We start from the raw sequence: 21,908 nt of genomic DNA on the forward strand, positions 1-21,908 counted from the left end.
ACAATCTCAGCTCACCGCAACCTCCTCCTCCCAGGTTCAAGTGATTCTCCTGCCTCAGTCTCCTGAGTAGCTGGGATTACAGGCAGGTACCATCACACCTGGCTAATTTTGTATTTTTAGTAGAGATGGGGTTTCACCATGTTGGTCAGGCTGGTCTTGAACTCCTGAGCTCAGGTGATCCACCTGCCTCAGCCCCTGCGAAGTGAGCTGTGAGCCACCACGCCTGGCCAGGATTCACCATTCTTGATGCCATTAAGAACATTCATGATTCACGAAAGGAAGTCAAAATATCAACATTAACAGGAGTTTGGAAGAAGGTGATTCCAATGGATGACTTTGAGAGGCTCAAGACTTCTGTAGGGGAAGTAACTGCAGGTGTGGTAAAAATAGCAAAAGAACTAGAATTAGAAGTAGAACCTGAAGATGTGACTGAATTGCTGTAGTCTTATGATAAAACCTGAATGGATGAGGAGTTGCTTCTTATGAATGAACAAGTAAAGTTTTCTTTGTTGTTTGTTTTTGAGATGGAGTCTCACTCTGTCGCCCAGGCTGGAGTGCAATGGCATGATCTCGGCTTACTGCAACCTCCACCTCCTAGGTTCAAGTGATTCTCCTGCCTCAGCCTCCTGAATACATGGGATTACATGCCCGCGCCACCACGCCCTGCTGATTTTTGTATTTTTAGTGGAGACGGGGTTTCACCGTGTTAGTCAGGCTAGTCTCAAACTCCTGACCTCAAGTGATCCACCCCCGTTGGCCTCCCAAAGTACTGGGATTACAGGCATGAACTACCACACCCGGCCCAAACAAAGTTTCTTTAGGTGACATTTACTCCTGGTGAAGATGCTGAGAACATTGTCAAAATGACAATAAAAGATTTACAATATTACACAAATTTAGTTTATAGAGCAGTGGCAGAGTTTAAGGTGATTGACTGCAGTTTTGAAAGAAATTCCAAGGTGTATAAAATGCTGTCACATGCTACAGAGAAATATTTCATGAGAGGAAGAGTCAATCAATAAAGCAAACTTTGGCCGGGTGTGGTGGCTCACGCCTGTAATCCCAGCACTTTGGGAGGCCAAGGCGGGCAGATCACGAGGTCAGGAGATCGAGACCATCTTGGCCAACATAGTGAAACCCTGCCTCTACTAAAATACAAAAAATTAGCCGGGCATAGTGGCCCATGCCTGTAATCCCAGTTACTTGAGAGGCTGGGGTAAGGGAATCACCTGAACCTGGGAGGCGGAGGTTGCAGTGAGCTGAGATCGCATCACTGCACTCCAGCCTGGTGACAGAGAAAGACTCCGTCTCAATAAATAAATAAATAAATAAAGCAAACTTCTTTATTGTCTTATTTTAAGAAATTGCCCCAATCACCCCAACCTTCAGCCACCACCACCCTGATCAATCAGCAGCCATTAACATTAAGGCAAGATCCTCTACCAGTAAAAACATAATTACTCACTGAAGGCACAGAGGATTATTAGCCTTTTTTAGCACTAAAGTGTTTGTTAATTAAGGTATGTACATTTTTAGACTTAGTGTACTTAGACTACAATATTGTGTAAACATAATTTTTATAGGCATGGAGAAATCAAACAATTGACATGATTCACTTTATTGCAGATGTCTGGAACTGAATATTTCCAAGGTATACCTGGTGTGTATATTTATATGGGTACATGCACACACAGTGTTTAAATACTATATAAGTTTTAAATACTGTATATGTACACAATGTTTAAAACCTATCTAGGTTTAAAATAAGAAGAAATGTGCTTTCAAATTTAAAACTACATACAAAATTAAGACATTCTAATATCTTGTTTTAAAATATTATTTCAGTAAATTTTAAACCTACTTCTATAGTAGGTAGTTGTATTTAACAGGCATGTGTGCAAAGAAAAACTAATCCTTCAAAGCTTCAGTTTTTTATAGTTTGTACCATGAGTGAGTTGGGAATGAAGAGGAAAAGCAAAGATGTTGAATAAATAACTTTCCAAAGTAAACAGGCATCATCAACTTGCATTACAAAGAGAAAAAAAAACCTTTAATTTTATGCCAATTTTTTAATGTTCTTGAGATCAAATTGCAAAACTACCATCTTCCGTAGTATATTTTGAGACACTTAGAAGTAACACGGGTTTTCTTATGCTTTACTTTTTAACACTCTGGATCCTTTGGTTCCAATACCTTCGAGAGAAAATATCTTTTACTGCTGTAGCATTAATGCAAACATTAGTTTAAGATTATTCCTCCTCCTCAAAATTGTGTCTTCAGCACTTTCCCATGGCATGGAACCAAGAGTGAGAAAAACTTATTAGGACAGAGTCCTTGGTCACGATTATGTTTACTGAGCACTTAGGTGCTGGACTGTACTAAGCATTTTGTATACATTATTTCCACTTAATCTTTAAAATAAACCTTTAGGATGGCTATTATCTTCAGTCTTACAGATGAGAAAACTGAGGCACATAAAAGTCAATTAACTTGTCCATGTTCCTACAGTACACTGCAGAGCTGGCATTTGAACCCAGATCTTACTCACTCTTGAGCCTGATCTCTTGTATTCTTTCCTTCTGTATTTATTCCCTATTTAAGTAGAACTTAAGTAGAAACCATTTTAAATGAAGTCTTAATCTTTTCTATAAGGAGAGCATCTCAGCGGTTGACACGTATCCAATGCATCCAACTCCACAATCCCCTACACATACAGTGGAGTACAATGTCATCTATCCTATTTGAATTTACCATGGTATTAAGCTTATGCTTAACCACACCCATAAGATCCTTTTTTTTCTTTTTTTTTTTTTTTCTTTTGGGATATAAAATTCCCCCAGCACCTAAATATAGTTTTAAAAACCTTTTTTTTTTTTTTTTTAAACAGCTGCTGAATATGTCCAGGGAACTGAGTGACCTAAAGAAACACCTGAAGGAAGCCAGTGCAGTCATTGCAGCTGACCCTCTCTATTCGGAGGGCGCGTGGTCCGAGCCGACCTTCACGTCCACTGAAGCGGCCATCCAGTCCATGCTGGAGTGCCTGAAGAACAACGAACTCGGCAAAGCTTTGCGGCAGATCAGGGAGTGCAGGTGACTCTGCTATTTCTTGTAGAGGTGGTTGCAGGAAATGCGCACCTGGTTGTTACTCTGTCATGGTTGGATCTAGCCCACTACGGACAGCTAGATATTTTACAGGTCTCTTCTCAGATATTACCAATGCCAAACCGGAAACACTCAGCTTTCAGAACACTGGCCGGGCGCGGTGGCTCAAGCCTGTAATCCCAGCACTTTGGGAGGCCGAGACGGGTGGATCACGAGGTCAGGAGATCGAGACCACCCTGGCTAACACGGTGAAACCCCGTCTCTACTAAGAAATACAAAAAAAACTAGCTGGGCGTGGTGGCGGACGCCTGTAGTCCCAGCTACTCGGGAGGCTGAGGCCGGAGAATGACGTGAACCCGGGAGGCGGAGCTTGCAGTGAGCTGAGATCCGGCCACTGTACTCCAGCCTGGGCGACAGAGCGAGACTCCGTCTCAAAAAAAAAAAAAAAAAAAAAAAAGAACACTACATGTTGAAAGTGTGGGTGTTGGTTCTGGCCATTTGTCATCCCTAAAATGACAACATGCTGAAGCACTTCAAAATATACCTTCGTATAATTTTTAACTAACATTCGAATATATCCTTTTTGGTTTTGCCCCTACATCCTGATATTGTATTCACATTCATTGAAACTGGAAGGCTATAGCAAATAAGGTAAATGTTTTAGGAGTATTAGATTCCATTCTGATATTTTTATACTTTTGATATTTTATCAAAATATTCAATAATCTAAAATTGATTATGGTTATGGTAATGTTTGCACAACTCTGAACATACTAAAACCCACTGGATTGTGTACCTTAGATGAGTGAATTACCTAATAGGAGAATTCCATCTCAATGAAGCCTTTTCAAAAAGTAATATTCTTATATTAATGAAGACTCATAAGCTCCCAACTTTTTATAGTGCCTCTAATCTGTGCTATTATTTTTGACTGCAGAAGTCTGTGGCCCAATGACATCTTTGGAAGCAGTTCTGATGATGAGGTCCAGACACTACTGAATATTTATTTCCGTCACCAAACTCTGGGACAGACGGGTACTTATGCCCTGGTGGGGTCTAACCAGAGCCTGACCGAGATCTGCACCAAGCTGATGGAGCTGAACATGGAGATCCGGGACATGATCCGCAGGGCCCAGAGTTACCGAGTCCTCACTACTTTTCTTCCAGACTCCAGTGTTTCTGGCACTAGTCTCTGACAGGAGCCTCCTGTCCCCACTGGGTTCCAAACTGGCAGTGCTGCCATGCTGGGGCGACGTCATTCGGTGTCTTCTCGGCCTTCAAAAGGCTTGGACAGACTGTTCTCCCTCTTGTTACCTGTAGGGCTTTTTCTAAAGAGGATGACAGAACTTCCAATGTGTAGCAATACTATAAGAACCAAGGTAGCTTAGAACGTCCTGGACAGACTCCACCCATCATGCTGTGTGGCACAAATGTGTTATGTTTGACCGAGCATATGCAACTCACTACTGAAGAAGTGACTTCCGTTGCATACCAAAGCCGACTACACTGAACAGTACCTTCCTTTCTAGAAACGATTTTAGATTGGCAAAAGTGCAATGTTTTCTTCACTCAAAAAGTTTTATATTCTCAAACATGTACATTCTTTCCCTTTCTTGTTCCGTTTTCTTTCTTTTTTCTTTTTCCTTTCTTTGGTGGGCTGAGAAAGGGGCAGGCAACATGAAGCTGGCCACTGAAAACTGTAAGACGGTCAAACGCTGACAGCCTGTGTATGTGAAAAGGGAATTGTAAACGGACTGCAATGTAATGTACACTGTAATTTGAATATAATTACTGTATCTAAAAGGAGCTGCTATGAACTACCTTTCTTATGTTGTTAGGCTACTGTTTCTGAAAGCCCTGGATCTCTTTGCACCAAAAATGGTCCAGATAGACTCTTTTTAAGGATCTTGGCTGCTTTTTACTAGAAGGTTGCTTTTATGAGCATATTTATACTGCTGAAGGATGAGTGTTAATTTTAATTAACTTTGCCATTTTGTAGAGAAAACTATTCACAATATAAATTCCACGTCTTTTCACCTGTCAGGCATGCATATTTTAATATCTGTTTGGATAGCCAGAAGTAGAATCATAAAGGTAAAATATGAGTTGTTTCTTTGTTTCTTAAATGTCATATATTATGTGTAATATATATGTAAAGGGCCATTCTTAAGTTCTCTCCTTAAACTTAATGCTGTCAAGTGTTAGATGTGTGCATGTGAACTTGGTGCACAGCAGAAACATATTCAGAGTTTATCTATGTAACTTATTCACTCTGTAAATACATTTAAAGTTTTTGTGATGTAAGCTTAATTGATATTCTGTTCAGAACTTTCTATAGACTAAAAAAAAAAAAAAAGAAGAACAAAATACATGTTGACCATGGACTTTATTTCTGGTTAATGAAAATGTTTGTCCTGGGCACACATGAAGTTCTGCATGTGGGTTGCCAAAGTAATAACCCCAAGGGGCATCCCTCACGTGTATGCTCTGAATGGCACCCATGGGGGTCGTGCCATGCATGGCCCTGTGAAGCTGGAGGTAAGTATAATTTCTTTGGAAGTTGGCATCAAAAATGTGAGCTTCAACCAATTCTGTTTAATCAACCAAAGAGAAAAATCAGAAAAAAGTAAGAGCTCTAATTCTCTATAACCTATAAATTGTCATCCTTCAAATTTGGAAATTGATTCTATAGTGAGCAGGAAAAAGTAGTAGAGTTTTAATTCTGTCACCAACACCTATCCCCTACCTACCCCACTAAGAAAACAGGAACACAGGGAGAAATATGTAACAATCTCAGTTATACTGACTTCCTACACATATTTTACATGGACCAACAAATATAACTTGCTTTACTAGCATATGGCTACTGAATCATTGGCAGTAATAATCTAGGAGTATCCTACAGAAGAGAGCCTAACCTATGATTTTTTTTTTATGTTACCACAGATACAACTACTAGATTTTAATAATTTTCTGGACTGCTGATAACATATTTTTCTGATGATTTATTTTTTCAACTTGCCTGAAAGATGATTTGCTATGATTTGTAGGAAACAACTGAATCACGGTCTCTCTGAAAAATACCTCATAAAATAAAGGTTTCTGTGGGTAACCACAGTAGACAACTTTCGAGAGTTTTGTTGGGAGCCACAGTAGAACAAACAGATTCATCATGAATTGAATTTTCTACCATGCCTTCTTACCCAGCAGAGAACCACTGCGATGTTTTACTCTTAAACAAGAAAGAAAGAAAAAAAAGATTTCAACAGTACATTGCAATCTAAGATATTAACATAGGAAGCAGTGGTTTGTGTTTTTCTCAATTTTATTTTTAAAAGGAGATGTATTAATGTGAAAGATTTCTTCTAATTTTCCTCTATCTCTTCACCTCCTCTACTTTAAGTGGAGATGAGAAAAATTGTGTAGGATGCAGCCCCATTCCAGCAGAGCCCAGCAATAACTTAAGATCTACCAGTCAAATCTTGTTGGCTATTGCTCTGTGCCTGTTACTGAAGCATTAATGTTAATTGCCTTCCCCAGGGACACAAAGAAGTAGAGGTACCAAAGGAAAGGGTAGATATTTAACAGATGCCTCAGCGGTAAGAAAGATGCCTCCTTGTGTCTCACTGTTTTCTAGCACTGAAACATGATACACTTTGTATCCACCTGCAGAATAAAGCAATCTAGACAGGTGCTCTGTAACTTAGACATCACTTGATTAAAATTATAGTCTCCAAATATAGTGTTTTAGAAAAGGCACTGCACATTTTTAGAGGCACATGAATGTCATTCCCACCTCTAACCCATCTAACATTGGTGAGATGTTAAGAAAATGTGCTGGCGTTGCTGTGAAATCAAGATGCCTGTAATTGTAGGCATCACACACATGCATGAACATCCAGAGGGAGGTCTCAAGGCTCTTCTGGTTCCAAGTCCTAACAAACAATGATCTTTTCAGTGAACTGTAGAATTCTGGAAAGAATAAGGGTGCCTCCAGGCTGCTTACATCAGTAACTTACACTTGCTTCCCGATGCCTGCCTTAACAACCAGAAAATTAGTGTCCACGGGTGAGTATTAGGGTGTGTTCATTGTATCTCAATGAAACTAGTTTTTAAAGTTTTCAGTGCATTTGTTTTAGATCAATTAATAGTTGAATACCTATCATGACCCCGGATATTTCTTTGTTCAGTAGATATTTATTGTGTACCCACTCTGGGCTAGGCACTGTTTTAGAGGATACCGCAGCTATCAAAACAGATGTGGTGCGTGTTCCCATGAGGCTCCTACATTTGAGTGGAGGAAGATGTGCTTGTCTATGTTGGGTAATGAGTAGTGCCATGAAGAACAAAACAGGGATACAGTGAGTAATGCGGATGGGGCTATCTTAGCTATCACTCTAATAGGGTGATGCCTGAGGAGAGATCTGAATGTAGTGGGGGATACAATGGATATCCAGGGAAAAGAGCATTCCAGCAAAGGGAAAAACACACGCAGAAACCCTGAAGGAGGAGCAGGATCACTTTATCGAAGGGACAGCAAGGAAGCCAATGACCAGGTGCAGTGAGTGAAGAGGGCGTTCAGAGAGGACAGCCAAAAACTCTGTGGGCCACAGCAGGACTTGGTCCCTTGCTGAGCAAGATGGGAAGCCAGTGAATGTTTGCGGGCAGGGTAGTGACATGCTATGACCTATGTTTAAAAGGATTACTCCATTTGGGATGATGAAGAAAAGCTCTATAACAAAAGTTCTGTTGTGGTGGTTATACAGCATTGTGAATGTACTTAATGCCAATGAATTGTGTACTTTTAAATGGCAAATTTTTTGTTATATATGTTTTGCCACAATAAAAATAATTTTTTAAAAGGATCACGGTGGCTGCTATGTGCAGAATAGACTGCAGACGGGCAGAGGTAGAAGCAGGAAGACTAGAGAGACGGCTGTGGCAATAGTGTAGTCACCAGGCGATGCTGGCTTGGGCTAGGGTACTAGCAACGGAAGTGATTAGTTGTGGGCATGTTTTGGAAATAGTTCAGAGCTAAAGCTGACAGGGCCTACCAATGACACATGAAATGGGAGAGAGTTTGGCCCAAACCACTGGAGGAATGGAGTTGCCACTAACTGAGATGAGGGAATGCATGTTTGGGAGGTAGAAATCAAGATTATTCTTCAGACATGTTAACTTTGAGATGTCTGATATCCAAGACAAGATGGTGAGTAAACAGGTGGATATGTGAGTCTGTTGTTGAGGAGCAAAGTCTGGGCTAAAGACATACATATGGCCGGGACTGGGATTGCTCATAAAAATTAGAGTGCAGGTAATGGGCTCAAAGTCTCAGATGCACGTTAAATCATGTCGAGGACTTAAAACCCCAACACCCAGACTTCCTCTTAATTGATTTAATTGGTCTGAAGCTGTGCTCAAACTCCAGCGCTGTTTAAGATTCCCCAGATGATTCAAATCCACTGCCAAGATTGCAACATTGCTTTCTCGGTCTCAGACCTAAGAATCACCCCAGGGTATTTATCAAAAATGCAGAATCCCTCAGATTGACCCCTCTAGAGACCAATTTGGTAAATCCAGCGCAGGATCCCTCAAATCAGCATTGCAACAGCCACACTCCACTCTGAAAGACACTGAACTGGGAAAAACTTCCTACATAGCAAAGTGCTCTTTCTTCTAAAGCATACCCCCAATTGTTTTTCCATGTAGGCTGCTGGTGTAGCGATTCTACCCAAATCTGCCATGGATCTTTTTGTAACTTTGTTTCCTATTCGAGGTCACAGTGAGTGAGTGGCTAGAATTTACTGCATCCACTTACAGATCAGTTTCCTGGCAGATGCCTGCTTGTCTGTCACCATCTTCTGTAATCTAGATCCCTCTTTTAACAGCAAGCTTGCATGGATATTGTATTCGAATTTCAGATTCCAAGAACTTGGGCCACCTGGTGCAAACTTCCAGGCGCTCCTCGGCCAGGAGAATGAAGAGATTCCTCCTGGTCCCCTTTACTATGTCCAACCCTTCTCTCCTCATCTCTATTTCAAAAAGCCCAGAGGCTTCGAAATTCTTGCCATCTGACTGTACTAGCCACCTCCTTCCCCAACCCCATCACTGTCATCCACAGCAGTGGCTGTGACCCTCAGCTGCATTAGAAGCACTGGGGAACCTTTTTTAAAATCCTGAGGCTTAGGCCTCCCTGTGGATCCCTTAAATCCTTTATAACGCTCCTCTGATGATTTTGAATTGCAGCCGGGCTTGGGAACTGCTGACCTAAAGCCCTCCTACTTCCTGCCCCTTATTCATCGGAGAGACTACAGCTTCTTGCTCACCCCAGCTTCCGATGTCATTTCCAGGACTTCAGGAGTCTTGTGTGTAACCTGTACGAAATCTTTTTTTCTCTCATCCTGTTAACATTCTGACCTCCAGGCATTTTCACTCTGTTCTACCCAGTGATATCTGAGGAGAGATCTGAATGAAGTGGGGGATACAATGGATATCCAGGGAAAAGAGCATTCCAGCAAAGGGAGAGACACACGCAGAGACCCTGAAGGAGGAGCAGGATCACTTTGTCGGAGGGACAGCAAGGAAGCCAATGACCAGGTGAAATGCCATCCAATTTCCTGGCTGTACCAAAACCTGATCCATAGCAGTAAGTGAACCAGGTCCAGAATCCCACCTTCAGGCCCCCTACTCAGGAATTTTCCCAGTTCCCCTTTACTCCAGCCCCCACCCCTCTAACAATTCTCCCGTCATGCATATCAGTCTGTGGCCCTCACATGTCTTTACTCCCCTTTGGGGCATGTTTAAATTCCATGGGTCATTATAATCCCTCCCTTGCTGACATTCACAAGGGATGCCCTACCCTTGTCTTACTCAGCTGGTTCAACCCCAGGTCTGGTTGAACCTAAAACTGACTCTTCCCACAGCTGCACCAGAAGTGTGACATTACGAGAATGAAGATATTACTAGAATGCAAGTCACACATGTAGTGTCACACAAACAATGACACTGGTAATGTTACATTTCTAGTAATATCTTCACTACTAGAAGTGTCTTCATTACTAGAAGTGTGACACTAGTATGCGACTGCAACCAGGAAAGTCTCAAATCTCAACACTATCGGACCATCTTGTAATACACTTATGCCTTCCTGATCATTTCAATTTCCTAATGCCTGAGAAAGTTATTTCTCATATTTTCCTCTCTCCTTAGCATCCTGTCTCAGCTGATGGCTTTGCTTCATAATTCATTGAGTAAACAAATGAGTCTCACCTTCCCCACCAAAAATATACTTATCTTTAGCCCTATATTCTAGGTGCTTCATCCTTTTATAACCAAAGGAATATAACTGCTCCCCTCAAGGGCCAATTGCTCCACTGGCGCTCTGGACCCCATCTCTGCTGCCTATTCAAGGGCTTTGCTCCTGCAGACATTCCCCTCTCTGCTCTGCCATCACCTTCTCTAAATGATTCCCTTTAATATGCCAACATACTCAGTGCCTCCCCTATACCCAAATGCCATTCTAGCTATCACCAGTTTCTCTGCTTTCTTACAGCAAAACATCTAGGAAGTACTACTTCTCTTCACTATTTGGACTTTAACACTGCTTCCATCCACACCATTCCACGGAAACTTCTCTCTTCAACCTCACCCGTCACCTCCATACTGCCGAATCCAATGGACCTGTCATCACCTTTCTCGACCTCCCAGCAGGATTTGACTCAGTTGATTTTCCTTTCTTCTGGAAATACTGTTTCTTCTTCATTTTCATCCCCTCATCCTCTTCCTATCCCTCTTGACCTCACCTTTCATCTAACCTCTAAGTTCCTGCTACTCCAAGTATAGTCTGGGGAACCAGCAGCATTGATGGCATCTGGGAGCTTCCTAGATTTGCAGTCTCAGACCCCAGACCTACTGAATCAGAATCTTCATTTAACAAGCTCACCCTGTGACTCCTGGGATGTTAAGGTTTTAGAATCATTGCTCTAAGTGTTGCTATGCCCCCAGAGCCCTCTGTTGTACTCCCTTTTTTCCCACTTCTGTGAAACTGTATTTTTAAATTTTTTTATTTCGAGAGGTTATTGGGGAACAGGTGGTGTTTGGTTGCATTGGTCAGTTAATTAGTGGTGATTTGTGAGATTTTGGTGCAGGTGATTCCATCCAGGCCCATGGTTTTAAAAACTATTTATCTCCAAATCTATCCCTAACTCTGACTTACCTCCTAAATTCCAGATACATATACCCAGTAGGCTATATGACATCTCCATTTGGATGTCTCCAGCACTTCAGACTTATGTTGAAAACAGAAACCCTTCCCCACATTACTAAATAGCTCCACTAAAATAAGAGGTAAATGTATTGAGCCCTCAAAGTGACAGGCACTAATTATTCTAAGTGATGAACATGCCTCAACTCTGTTAGTTCCTATCTCTCGGTGGTGTGAGGACTATCATCATCTCCATTTTACAGATAGGTAAACTGAGGGGTAGAGAGTGACTTGCCCAAAATTATCTCTTAAGTACGGCAGCCAGGATTTGCAGGTAGGTAACCTGACCCCAGAACATGCCTCCTACCTGGTATAGCTCTCAGTTCCATTCACCCTACAGCTCAAAGCACAATATTAAGAGTCATTGTTTATTTCCTCCATCTTCCACTGCCAGCCCTGCACATTTTCAAACATTACCTTAAACCCATGGATTTCTCTTCCTCTCCCTGGCCACCACCCTTGTCCAAGCCATCAGTTTGACCATGTGTTCATTAACCTCCCAACCGGTCTCCCTCTAAAGTGAGCTTTTTGAACTGAGAATGTGTCTGCACTGTTGAAAGCCCCTCATGGGCTGTCATTTGCTTAAACATGGCCTTGAGAACCCTTTGTGATCAGAGCCCTGTCTTCTGCAGCCTCATCCCCCACGTCAGCCCCAGGGGGATCCTATTCCTCAGCCCCTCAAGGCCTTTGCTCCTGCTGTTCCCTTAGATCAAAACCATCTTCTCCCAGCTCCCTTCATCCTGCAGGTCTCAATCTCATGTCACCTCTTCCCAGCCACCCTGTCTAAAAGATTGCTCTCATAGCACCCTGTTTCCTTCATGGCATTTATCACATTCTGAACTTGAGAAGTATAAATGTAATTGTGAAAGCATGAAGCAAGTCCTACTCTACCTGGTTTAAATCCTGGACTCTGCTCTGGCCTCTGTGTGCCTCCATATCCTCAACTATGAAAATGTATAATAGCTCCTACCTCATATGGCTGCTGTGGTGAGTTACAGCAATGCACGGCACATGCTAAAGGCTGCTTCAGCATTTGCTATAGTTGTGCATACTTGAAGGAAGGACCTTGCCCCTTCATCATCTCTATATATAGTGCTTAGAACCAGTGCTTAGAACATCCGACTTATACCAATTTGTCAAAAAAATGGCTATTTTTCTTCATTAGTTCCCCTTCATATAAGTGACAGTATCTGCCATTTCCCAATGCCATATATTGATGTTTACACACTAGGATCACCAATTAATGTGGCTTCATGGTCTAGTGCACATGCATTCATTTTATTCTATTCACATTGTACAATTGTTACACAACCTACAAAAAGTACAAAAGCCTAGCCATTTTCCAATGCCAGGTCAGAGCCAAGTTGGAAAAAAGGAATACAGCACAGTCAGTTACAAGAAGAGCTCAGAGGTCCTGTACAAGTCACACTGTACAAGTTACATCACATGTTTAAAGCTGTAAATATTGCCACAGGAGAATCTCTTGTCTTTGCAGCGACCACACAGTTCTTGTCGATGAGGCCTCCTTAGATCAATGTGTCTTTTCTTTTGAGGACAGGAACAATGAGACTTTGAGCAGATCTTTAGGAAACAAGGAAGAGTTTGGACACTAAATGATCAGTTTAGTGTTTCAAATGTAATCCTCAAATCACAGTACTGCTCCCTATTACCCTGTCCCTGAAACCTTCATCCTCTGAGTCCTACACGAAGGCCAAGACCAAGTTGTACAAAATTACTTGTATCACATTAAATGTCAAATATTTTTTCAAGATGATCACAGAAGATATTCAAGAGAATACTGCGAAGCCAATCAAGACAACATAATGTAAAAGAAGAATTTAAGAGTTTTGTAAAATTTCTTCACTCTGTAGATTTTTGTATTTGTAGCTGAACCAGTCAAGGCAACATAGTGTAAGAGAAAAAAATTAATCAAGAGTTTTATAGAGTTTCTTCACTATGTAGATTTTTAGATTTGTAGGCAGGTCAGAGTGAGTGGCGGTGGGTAGGAATTAAGTGAACATTTAAAAAAGACTAGAGCAGATATTCTCGACCAGGGGTGATTTTACTCCATCTCCAACCCCAGTGGACATTTGGCAATGTCTGAATATATTTTGGGTGGTTAAAACTGGGAGAGAGGGGTATTCTGGAGGACGCCAATGTTTCTTTCCAGTCGTGCCCAGTCTTTACTAGGATCTAAAACAGTGCCTTTCGACCATTATCTCATTTCTGCCTTCCAATAATGAAAACTAATATCCTATGGAAACTGGTACATTACCCTGGTTCCATCCCCTCAACCCTGCCAATCTTTGACATTGATAATCACTGTTCTATTTTCTACATGTCCCATAGCCACACGGAATAAGTCAAGATTTACTTTTTTTTTTTTTTTTTTTGGAGGCGGAGTCTCCCTCTGTCTCCCAGTCTGGATGGAGTGCAGTGGTGAGATTTTGGCTCACTGCAACCTCCATCTCCTGGGTTCAAGCAATTGTCCCTGCCTCAGCTTCCTGAGTAGCTGGAATTACAGGCACTCGCCACTAGGCCCAGCTAATTTTTGTATTTTTTAGTAGAGAGGGGGTTCCACCATGTTGGCCACGCTGGTCTTGAATGCCTGACCTGAGGTGATCTGTCCGCCTTGGCCTCCCAAAGTACTGGGAATACAGGCGTGAGCCACCACGCCTGGCCAAGATGTACCTTTTTGTATTGTGAAAATAGACATTTTTATTATTCTAATTGCAGTCTTAAACATGATTTAATCAAACTGTTCTGTTGAAGAATATGCCTCCTTATAAGAAAATTCTAACAAGTAATACATGGTGTTTACTATGTGCCTAGCACTCTCTTAAGCACTTTATATATATGAATTCATTTAATTCTCACAACATCCTTACAAAGAAAGGCTCAATAAAATAAGGATTTACCCTAAAGGTAGATTTCTGCTTCCGGAAATGGTGGATTAGGTAATTCTAACTAAGTCTCCTGGATGACTACAAAAGCTGAGCTAAAAATAACTGAATCACTGAGAAATTATCAGAGCATTCGAGATGAAAACCCACAAATAGGTGAGCACTTGATGTCTGGGACTGTTTACTCTCACTATAGATTTTTCACATGTGATAGCTAGCACTCAATCAACAATAACCAGGTACTGTATATGAGGAGACAGAACAACATACTTGAAAGCCAAGAGGACAGCAATAGACTCACAGGGTATTGAGTTAATGGAGTTCTCTGACACAGATTTTAAAATCACTCAGTGCTAATATGTTCAAGGAAATAAAACTAATATTTCCAGCAGAAAAATTGAAGTTTTCTTCTAAAGAAATAAAAATTCTAGAACAGAAAAATACAACAAATAAAATCAATAGTTCAATGGATGTTTTAATCACAGATTAAAAAGAGCTGAGATGAGAAATACAAATGGAAGATGGTTTAGTAGACAATATTCAGCCTAAAGCAAGAATAGCTAAAAGCATGGAAAATATAGATAAGCACATAAGAGACAGAAAGAAATATGGTGCAAAGGTCTAGTATGAGTAATCGGAAGAAAGAAGGAATAGGAAAAGTAACATTTGAAAAGATAACAGTTGATAATTTCCCAAAAGTACTGAAAATCTTTAAGCTGCAGTTTCAAGAAACACTATGAAACTCAAGCAGGACAATTACAAAGAAACTACAACTAGGCACATCATTGTAAAACTGCTGAAAAATCAAGGCAAAGAGAAGTAAGCAAATTTAAGAAGGGGAAAGAGAAGAGGAGATTACTTCAAAAGAGATGCAGTAAGACCTATATTGTTTCATAGAAACAATGAAATTCAGATCCTTAAAGGGCAGAAAGAACTATTTCCAACCTAGAAATTCTATGCCCAGTGAAAATATCTCTTAAAAAGGTATCCAGGCCAGGTGCGGTGGCCCAAGCCTGTAATCCCAGCACTTTGGGAGGCCGAGACAGGCGGATCACGAGGTCAGGAGATGGAGACCATCCTGACTAACACGGTGAAACCCCGTCTCTACTAAAAATACAAAAAATTAGCTGGGCGTGGTGGTGGGCGCCTGTAGTCCCAGCTACTCGGGAGGCTGAGGCAGGAGAATGGCGTGAACCCGGGAGGCGGAGCTTGCAGTGAGCTGAGATCCGGCCACTGCACTCCAGCCTGGGCCACAGAGCGAAACTCTGTCTCAAAAAAAAAAAAAAAAAAAAAAAAAAAGGGTATCCAAGGCTGGGCATGATGGTTCACGCCTATAATCCTAGCACTTTGGGAGGCCGAGGCAGGTGGATCACCTGAGGTCAGGAGTTCGAGACAAGCCTGGCCAACATGGAGAAACCCTGTCTATACTAAAAATACAAAAATTAGCCAGGCGTGGTGGCATGCGCCTGTAGTCCCAGCTACTGGGAAGGCTGAGGCAGGAGAATCACTTGAACCCAGGAGGCAGAGGTTGCAGTGAGCTGAGATCATGCCACTGTGAGCCGAGATCATGCCACTCCAGGGGTTGCAGTGAGCCGAGATCATGCCACTCCAGCCTGGGCGATGGAGCAAGACTCTATCTCAAAAAAAAAAAAAAGATATCCGGACAAAATAGAATTTGTCACCTCCAGACCAATACTATGGAAAACATTAAAGTTCAAGTCAAAGGAAAGTGGCCCTAGAAACAAGAAGATACAAAGAATAACAGAAATAATGTGTAGCTAAAACTAAATGAATACTGAGTATACACAACAATCTTACAAAATTTTAAATATAAGTAAAATAAATATACAATAATAGCATATAAGTTAGGATGTAGTTAGAGTGTTCTGGAGTCATTGCATTGTCTGTGAAAGGCAAGATTAGGCCGAGCACAGTGGCTCACACCTGTAATCCCAGCACTGTGGGAGGCCGAGGCACATGGATCATGAGGTCAGGAGTTTGAGACCAGCCTGGCCAACATAGTGAAACCCTGTCTCTACTAAAAATACAAAAATTAGCCAGGTGTGGTGGTGGCAGGCGCCTATAGTCCCAGCTACTTGAGAGGCTGAGGCAGGAGAATCACTTGAACCCGGGAGATGGAGCTTGTAGTGAACCAAGATTGCACCTGCACCACTGCGCTCAGCCTGGGCGACACAGCAAGACTGTCTCCAAAAAAAAAAAAAGGCAAGATTAACAATTTAGACTTTGACAAGTCAGACAGTCATGTTATTTCTATGGTAACCATCAAAAGAACATTAAAAAAATGATAGAAAGGAAAATGGAATATTAAAAAAAATTCAAGTGAACACGAGAGAAAAGAAAAAGAGGTGGAGAAAAAAGACAACACCATTAAACCCAGTTTAATAAGTAGTTATATTGAACATCAGACTAAGAATGTCAGACTAGAAAATCAGAGGAGGAATCACTTAGAAGCTAGTTTTCAAACTATCATATATTTTATTTATTTATTTATTTATTTATTTATTTATTTATTTATTTTTGAGATGGAGTCTTGCTCTGTCACCTAGGCTGGAGTGCAGTGGCACCATCTCGGCTCACTGCAACCTCCACCTCCCATGTTCAAGCAATTTTTCTGCCTCAGCTTCCTGAGTAGCTGGGACTACAGGCACCCGCCACCACGCCCGGCTAATTTTTGTATTTTTAGTAGAGACGGGGTTTCACCATATTGGCCAGGCTGGTCTCAAACTCCTGACCTCATGATCCACCCACCTCGGCCTCCCAAAGTGCTGGGATTACAGGCGTGAGCCACCACGCCCGGCCCATTTATTTCTACTAATTATAGAAAAAGAAGAAATATTGTTAACTAAGGACTTAGATTAAAAAACATATTGATTACAAAAAGCAAGTTAAGGATCTCACCCAATTCTGTGAATTTCTAAACATTGGAGACACCATAGAATCCAGTCAGAGCTCTGATACTATCCATCTAAACTTGGGAAAGTTATTTTTGAACTTAGCTTTCAGATCTATAAAATGGAAATAACATCTCCCACAAAGATTAGATGACAGGAGGTAATGCATGTAAAGCACTATCTCAAAATGTGGCATGTAGTAAACAATTAATAGCAGTTACCTTTTACATTACTACATTCTAACTATGCCCAGGGTGTCAGAGGACAAACACACACCCCCAATAAGGCAACTTGAAATAGCGAATCTTCCCCTCTTTCCCTTCCAAAAAGATGCAAACTAGAATTTATGCTTCCATTTTTCTAAAATATAACATTTCAAACATACAGAACACTCCTATACCAATATCCAGCTATATCAAATCCTAACATGTTGTCACAGAGGCTTCATTTTAGGAATGAAACATTATAGACACAATGGAAGTGTTTCATATGCTCACCTGACATTGGATTGCTTCTACTCGATAAGGGTTAAAACTCTTTTGGCATTTACAACAGAGTTGTTTGAAATAAACCTAAAGAGAAATATGTTTTTTTCAAAATACAAGCTTTTATACATACCCACACCCTGCAGAGGCTCCCAGTTCTTAATTTCAGTAATCCATTCCCTTGCCTTGTATCTTGCTTTTACCAACCTCTACCCTTGTGGTTTCAAGGTATACTAGTTCTTACTAATCACTTTTTCTTTAAATCTAATTTTTCTTACCCGTAAAATTGGAATAATAACCTCCGCCTCCTGGGTTCAAGCGATTCTCCTGCCTCACCCTCCCGAGTAGCTGGGATTACAGGTGCCCGCCACCACACCTGGCTAATTTATTGTATTTTTAGTAGAGACTGGGTTTTGCCATATTGGCCAGGCTGATCTCGAACTCCTGGCCTTAAATGATCCACCCGCTTCGGCCTCCCAAAGTGCTGGGATTACAAGCCTGAGCCACTGCGCCCAGCTGGAATACTATTATTAATACTTACTTTTTCCATAGTTCTGAAAACTCCCTAATAATGTACACCAAGTACCACAGTAGATACTCAATGGGAAGGGGCCGTCATACTTTTTGTCCTTGTCTTTTAGCTCTTACATGTTTCATTTTCAGTATTTCCCGGCTTAAACTTTAAATTACTTGTGGTTACCTATCAATACCACCTGCTTTCAAGGTTTTGTGCAATTTCCTGTGCACATTTTCTCCCTGCCTTGTTTGGTGAACTCTTCCTCCTATTTATTCTTTAAAATTTTGCTTGGACATCAAGCTGTCTTCCCTCAGGCAGGGCTAATCCCCTCCTTCCTGTGCTATCTCTGTACTGCTTCCATATGAAGGATGCTACTGCACGTATTGCCAAATTACATTTTGTTTCCATCACTCCTGTCAAAATAAATTCCTTCAGAACGAGTTCTATGTTTTGTTCTTTGTATCCTAGTGCCTTGGAATGTTTGAATTAAACTCATTTTTCTTCTGGCAAGAGAAGGAAGTAAATTCAACTTTAAAAATCTATTCCCTCTCTAGGTCTCTAGTAAATAGCTCGTGTGAGAAGTCAGGTTTTCATCCGGAACTCAATGCCTCTTTGCCCTCTCTCTCCACAGTCCTTTGGCCAGTAAGGCAATTTCTAAACATGCGATAGCACAGGGCGTTCACACTCAAATGCAATAACATCGGGCCATGTTACAAAACGAGGTGCACAGGGCAAGGAAAAGAAGAGGAAGCCTCAGGGGCAGCCTGCTGTTCTCAGTCTCAAACAAGGGTCTCTAATGACCAGAGCCTACGGGATTCATGAAGATAAAGAAATGCAGAATTTAATGTGAAGTCTTTTCCAATCCTAATATGTTGGCAATTAAATTAAGAAGGGGGCAAAGGAAACCCTAGGCGTAGCCTAAGTCTCTTACAGGCAAATCTTTACAGTAAGTTTTTTCACTTATTGCTCCACCTTGTGGACAAACAGTGGAAATTTCCTAGCGCTAAGGCCCAGACCTATTCCAAACACATCAACTAAAAAACGGTTACAAAAACTTCCAGTGTACACAAGGACAAAAGCTCATCTAAGTAACCTGACATTTTGGCAACTATAACGCCAGAGTATGGTTCGGAAACTCAGGTCCGATTCAGTTCCATTCGTTCACTGAGCACTTCCGGTACACCTGGCACTGGGGATGCCACCAAGATCAAGACAAGACTGTGACAGTCATGCTCCCTCAGGAATCAGATTCTTCCTCGCTTAACGTCTGTGCCCACCCCATCCTCCTCTCACCTCCTACTCATTTTACTTACCTTGTTCGTTCCGGAAATGCACCACACGTAAGCACTCTCCCACCTGGTCTTACAATCTTTACAGTGAAAATAGCCATATTTTGGTTCCAAAAACTGAAAATAAACAAGAAAAGTACTTTACCATCATGCAAGGGGGAAAAAGCCAGATCCTTCTTTATGATTTTGTATAAGGAAAAAAAAAATGACTTCTTTCACCTCACTTATATCTATTCTCAACACTACTGCATTAATTCAGTTTCTCATCTCTCATAAAGATTACTCTGGAATTCTTTTTGCTGCTGTCTTTGGTACTTTTCCAATCCATTTTCCACAATGCTACCGGCACAATCTTCCCAAAACGAAAGTCTGATTTCATATATCATAGACTCGAAGCCCTTCTTCGTCTCCAAACCCCCCAGTAGCAGTAGTTGCCAGACTGTTGCTTTTCACAGGCTTAGTTGGGTTGGCACCTATTTTACCCAAAACTTACCAAACATACAGGCCACATGAAATGCATATTTTCAGAGCTCCCTCTCCTTCACCAAGTACATGGAAGAAGAGAGAGAAGATTTTGCTCTTATTGCCCCCATAGATGGAAAAGGAGGGAGAGGATGGGGCAGGTCGAGGACTAAGAAGAGGGAAGAGAGGATCCACCTGGAAGTTGGGCCTCCGGAGAGGCTCGGTGGCGGCGTCTCCCGGCACCTGCTTGCTCTTCGTTTCCTGAGGGCACAGGGCGTCTTTCTCCCCCAATTCCTCCGGCTGCCCAGGTTTCTCCTGCCTGTCAGCTTCTGACCTCGGTGGTGATGGCTGCGGCTGGCTGGCCTCCTCAGGGCCCGGGAGCGCCTTGCTCTCCGCGTGGTCCCCATCTCTCCGCAGGCGGATCAAGCTCCTGCGGCCGGTGCCGGGCGAAGTGACCCCGCAAGCTGGCAGGGCCTCCCGGAGGTCTCTGCCGTCCCAGGGGAAGCAGCTGCTGAGGGTGCGAGGCCCCAGCGAGCACTGCACAGCCTTGTCCACCCGCGGGCTCACCTGCACGCCCACCTCCTTGGTGTTGGGCTTGCACAGCCGCGGGCTCAGGCTGGGGTTCATCTGGGAGAGGATGGCCTTAAGCTGCGCCCTCTTGTAAGGGTCCATGCAGTAGTCAGGGGCGTTCGCGGGCACCAGCAGCCCTGGCCTGGCCAGAAAAGTGGGGGGACCCATATTTTGCCTCCAGTCGGGCTGTTTGTGCCCTGAGAGTCCAGGCTGGCCCAAAGGCACTGTGTTTCCATAACCCTGGTACAAGCCATAGGGAACACGGACAAAGCGCTCCATCCGCTCAGCAGGTGCTAAGGCGCAGCCTAATACCCTAACCAGTTTGTTTGTGTCCTTATTTTGCCTTCCTCCTTCATCCGCCCCTTCTTTCTCCTGATCAGGTTGGTTCAGATTCATTCCTGGCTTTTCCATTTATTTCAGATTCTAATGGGAGCTGCCGCCTATTACCCTGATTGAGGGAGAGAAGCTCTATCTACAGATGTCTAATTGCCACCTGATTCCTACCTAATTGCTTTTCCCTACCTCTTCAATTCACTGCTCAGGGAATCTTTTTTTCAAAGCTGTTTTTCATTTCCAGCTTATTCACACCTTTGCTTTAATTAATGATTAATTCATATATTCCTGTAGTGACCATTCTAAAGATCCTTTGTAAGGTAATGTGGTAATGTTAGGTAATATTTTAAGGTACAGCCATTATGGACAATAGTATGAAGTTCCTTAAAAAAAGTAAATAGAAGTACCAGATAATCCAGCAATCCCACCACTGGGTATTTACCCAAAGGAAATGAAATCAACACCCTGAAGATATATCTTCACTTCCTTGCTCGTTGTAGCATTACGCACATTAGCCACGTTATGGAAACAACCTAAGTGTCTGTTAACAGATGAATGGATGGAGAAATTGTGGCACGTATTTATACAATGGAATATTATTCAGCCTTAAAACAGGAGATCCTGGCTGGGCGCAGTGGCTCTCACCTGTAATCCCAGCAGCTCAGGAGGCCAAGGCAGGTGGATTCACCCGAGGTCAGGAGTTCGAGACTAACCTGGCCAACATGGTGAAACCCTGCCTCTAATAAAAATACGAAAATCAGCCGGGTGTGGTGGCACGCTCCTGTAAGCCCAGCTACTCGGGAGGTTGAGGCTGGAGAATTGCCTGAACCCGGGAGGCGAAGGTTGCAGTGAGCTGAGATCACGCCACTGCACTCCAGTCTGGGCAAGAGAGAGAGCAAGACTCCATCCCAAAACACAAACAAACAAAAACAGGAGATCCTGCCATTTGCAATAACATGGGTGAAACTGGGGGACATTATGCTGAGTGAAATAAGCCAGATAGAAAACTACTGCATAAACTCACTGACATGTGGAATCTGAAAAAGTCAAATACATAGAAGCAGAAAGTAGA

General features: G+C 42.2%; 2 protein-coding genes across 4 annotated transcripts in view; one reads left to right on the forward strand and one right to left on the reverse strand.

The window, feature by feature from the left end:
* FRY (FRY microtubule binding protein) overlaps nucleotides 1–7,967 on the forward strand; it is a 274,917-nt gene extending 266,950 nt beyond the window's left edge. For all 3 annotated transcript variants that reach the window (XM_037986846.2, XM_007960079.3, XM_073013220.1), the window contains 2 exons: nucleotides 2,888–3,090; nucleotides 4,040–7,967. In XM_037986846.2, coding sequence (XP_037842774.1) covers nucleotides 2,888–3,090; nucleotides 4,040–4,298 — 462 coding nt within the window. In that variant the 3' untranslated portion in view covers nucleotides 4,299–7,967. The remainder of the gene's footprint in view (nucleotides 1–2,887; nucleotides 3,091–4,039) is intronic.
* Nucleotides 7,968–12,489: 4,522 nt separating this feature from the next.
* ZAR1L (zygote arrest 1 like) lies at nucleotides 12,490–20,841 on the reverse strand. The gene is made up of 4 exons (XM_007960076.3): nucleotides 20,129–20,841; nucleotides 19,496–19,588; nucleotides 17,678–17,752; nucleotides 12,490–12,946 (listed from the first exon to the last, which is right to left on the reverse strand). Exons 1-4 carry the CDS (start codon nucleotides 20,780–20,782, stop codon nucleotides 12,803–12,805), a joined length of 966 nt encoding a protein of 321 aa, XP_007958267.2. The 5' UTR covers nucleotides 20,783–20,841; the 3' UTR covers nucleotides 12,490–12,802.
* Nucleotides 20,842–21,908: the final 1,067 nt, after the last annotated feature.

The sequence above is a fragment of the Chlorocebus sabaeus genome, chromosome 3, assembly GCF_047675955.1.
Source record: "Chlorocebus sabaeus isolate Y175 chromosome 3, mChlSab1.0.hap1, whole genome shotgun sequence".
Classification (NCBI taxonomy): Eukaryota; Metazoa; Chordata; class Mammalia; order Primates; family Cercopithecidae; genus Chlorocebus; species Chlorocebus sabaeus.

Excerpts from the sequence above, each read along its gene's own strand:
- ZAR1L (XM_007960076.3), bottom strand. The coding sequence starts at position 20,782 with ATGGAGCGCTTTGTCCGTGTTCCCTATGGCTTGTACCAGGGTTATGGA. Across the intron at positions 19,589-20,128 it reads TCCGGAGGCCCAACTTCCAG|TTTTTGGAACCAAAATATGG; the intron begins GTGGATCCTCTC and ends GTTTATTTTCAG. Across the intron at positions 12,947-17,677 it reads TAGAAGCAATCCAATGTCAG|ATCTGCTCAAAGTCTCATTG; the intron begins GTGAGCATATGA and ends TGTTTCCTAAAG.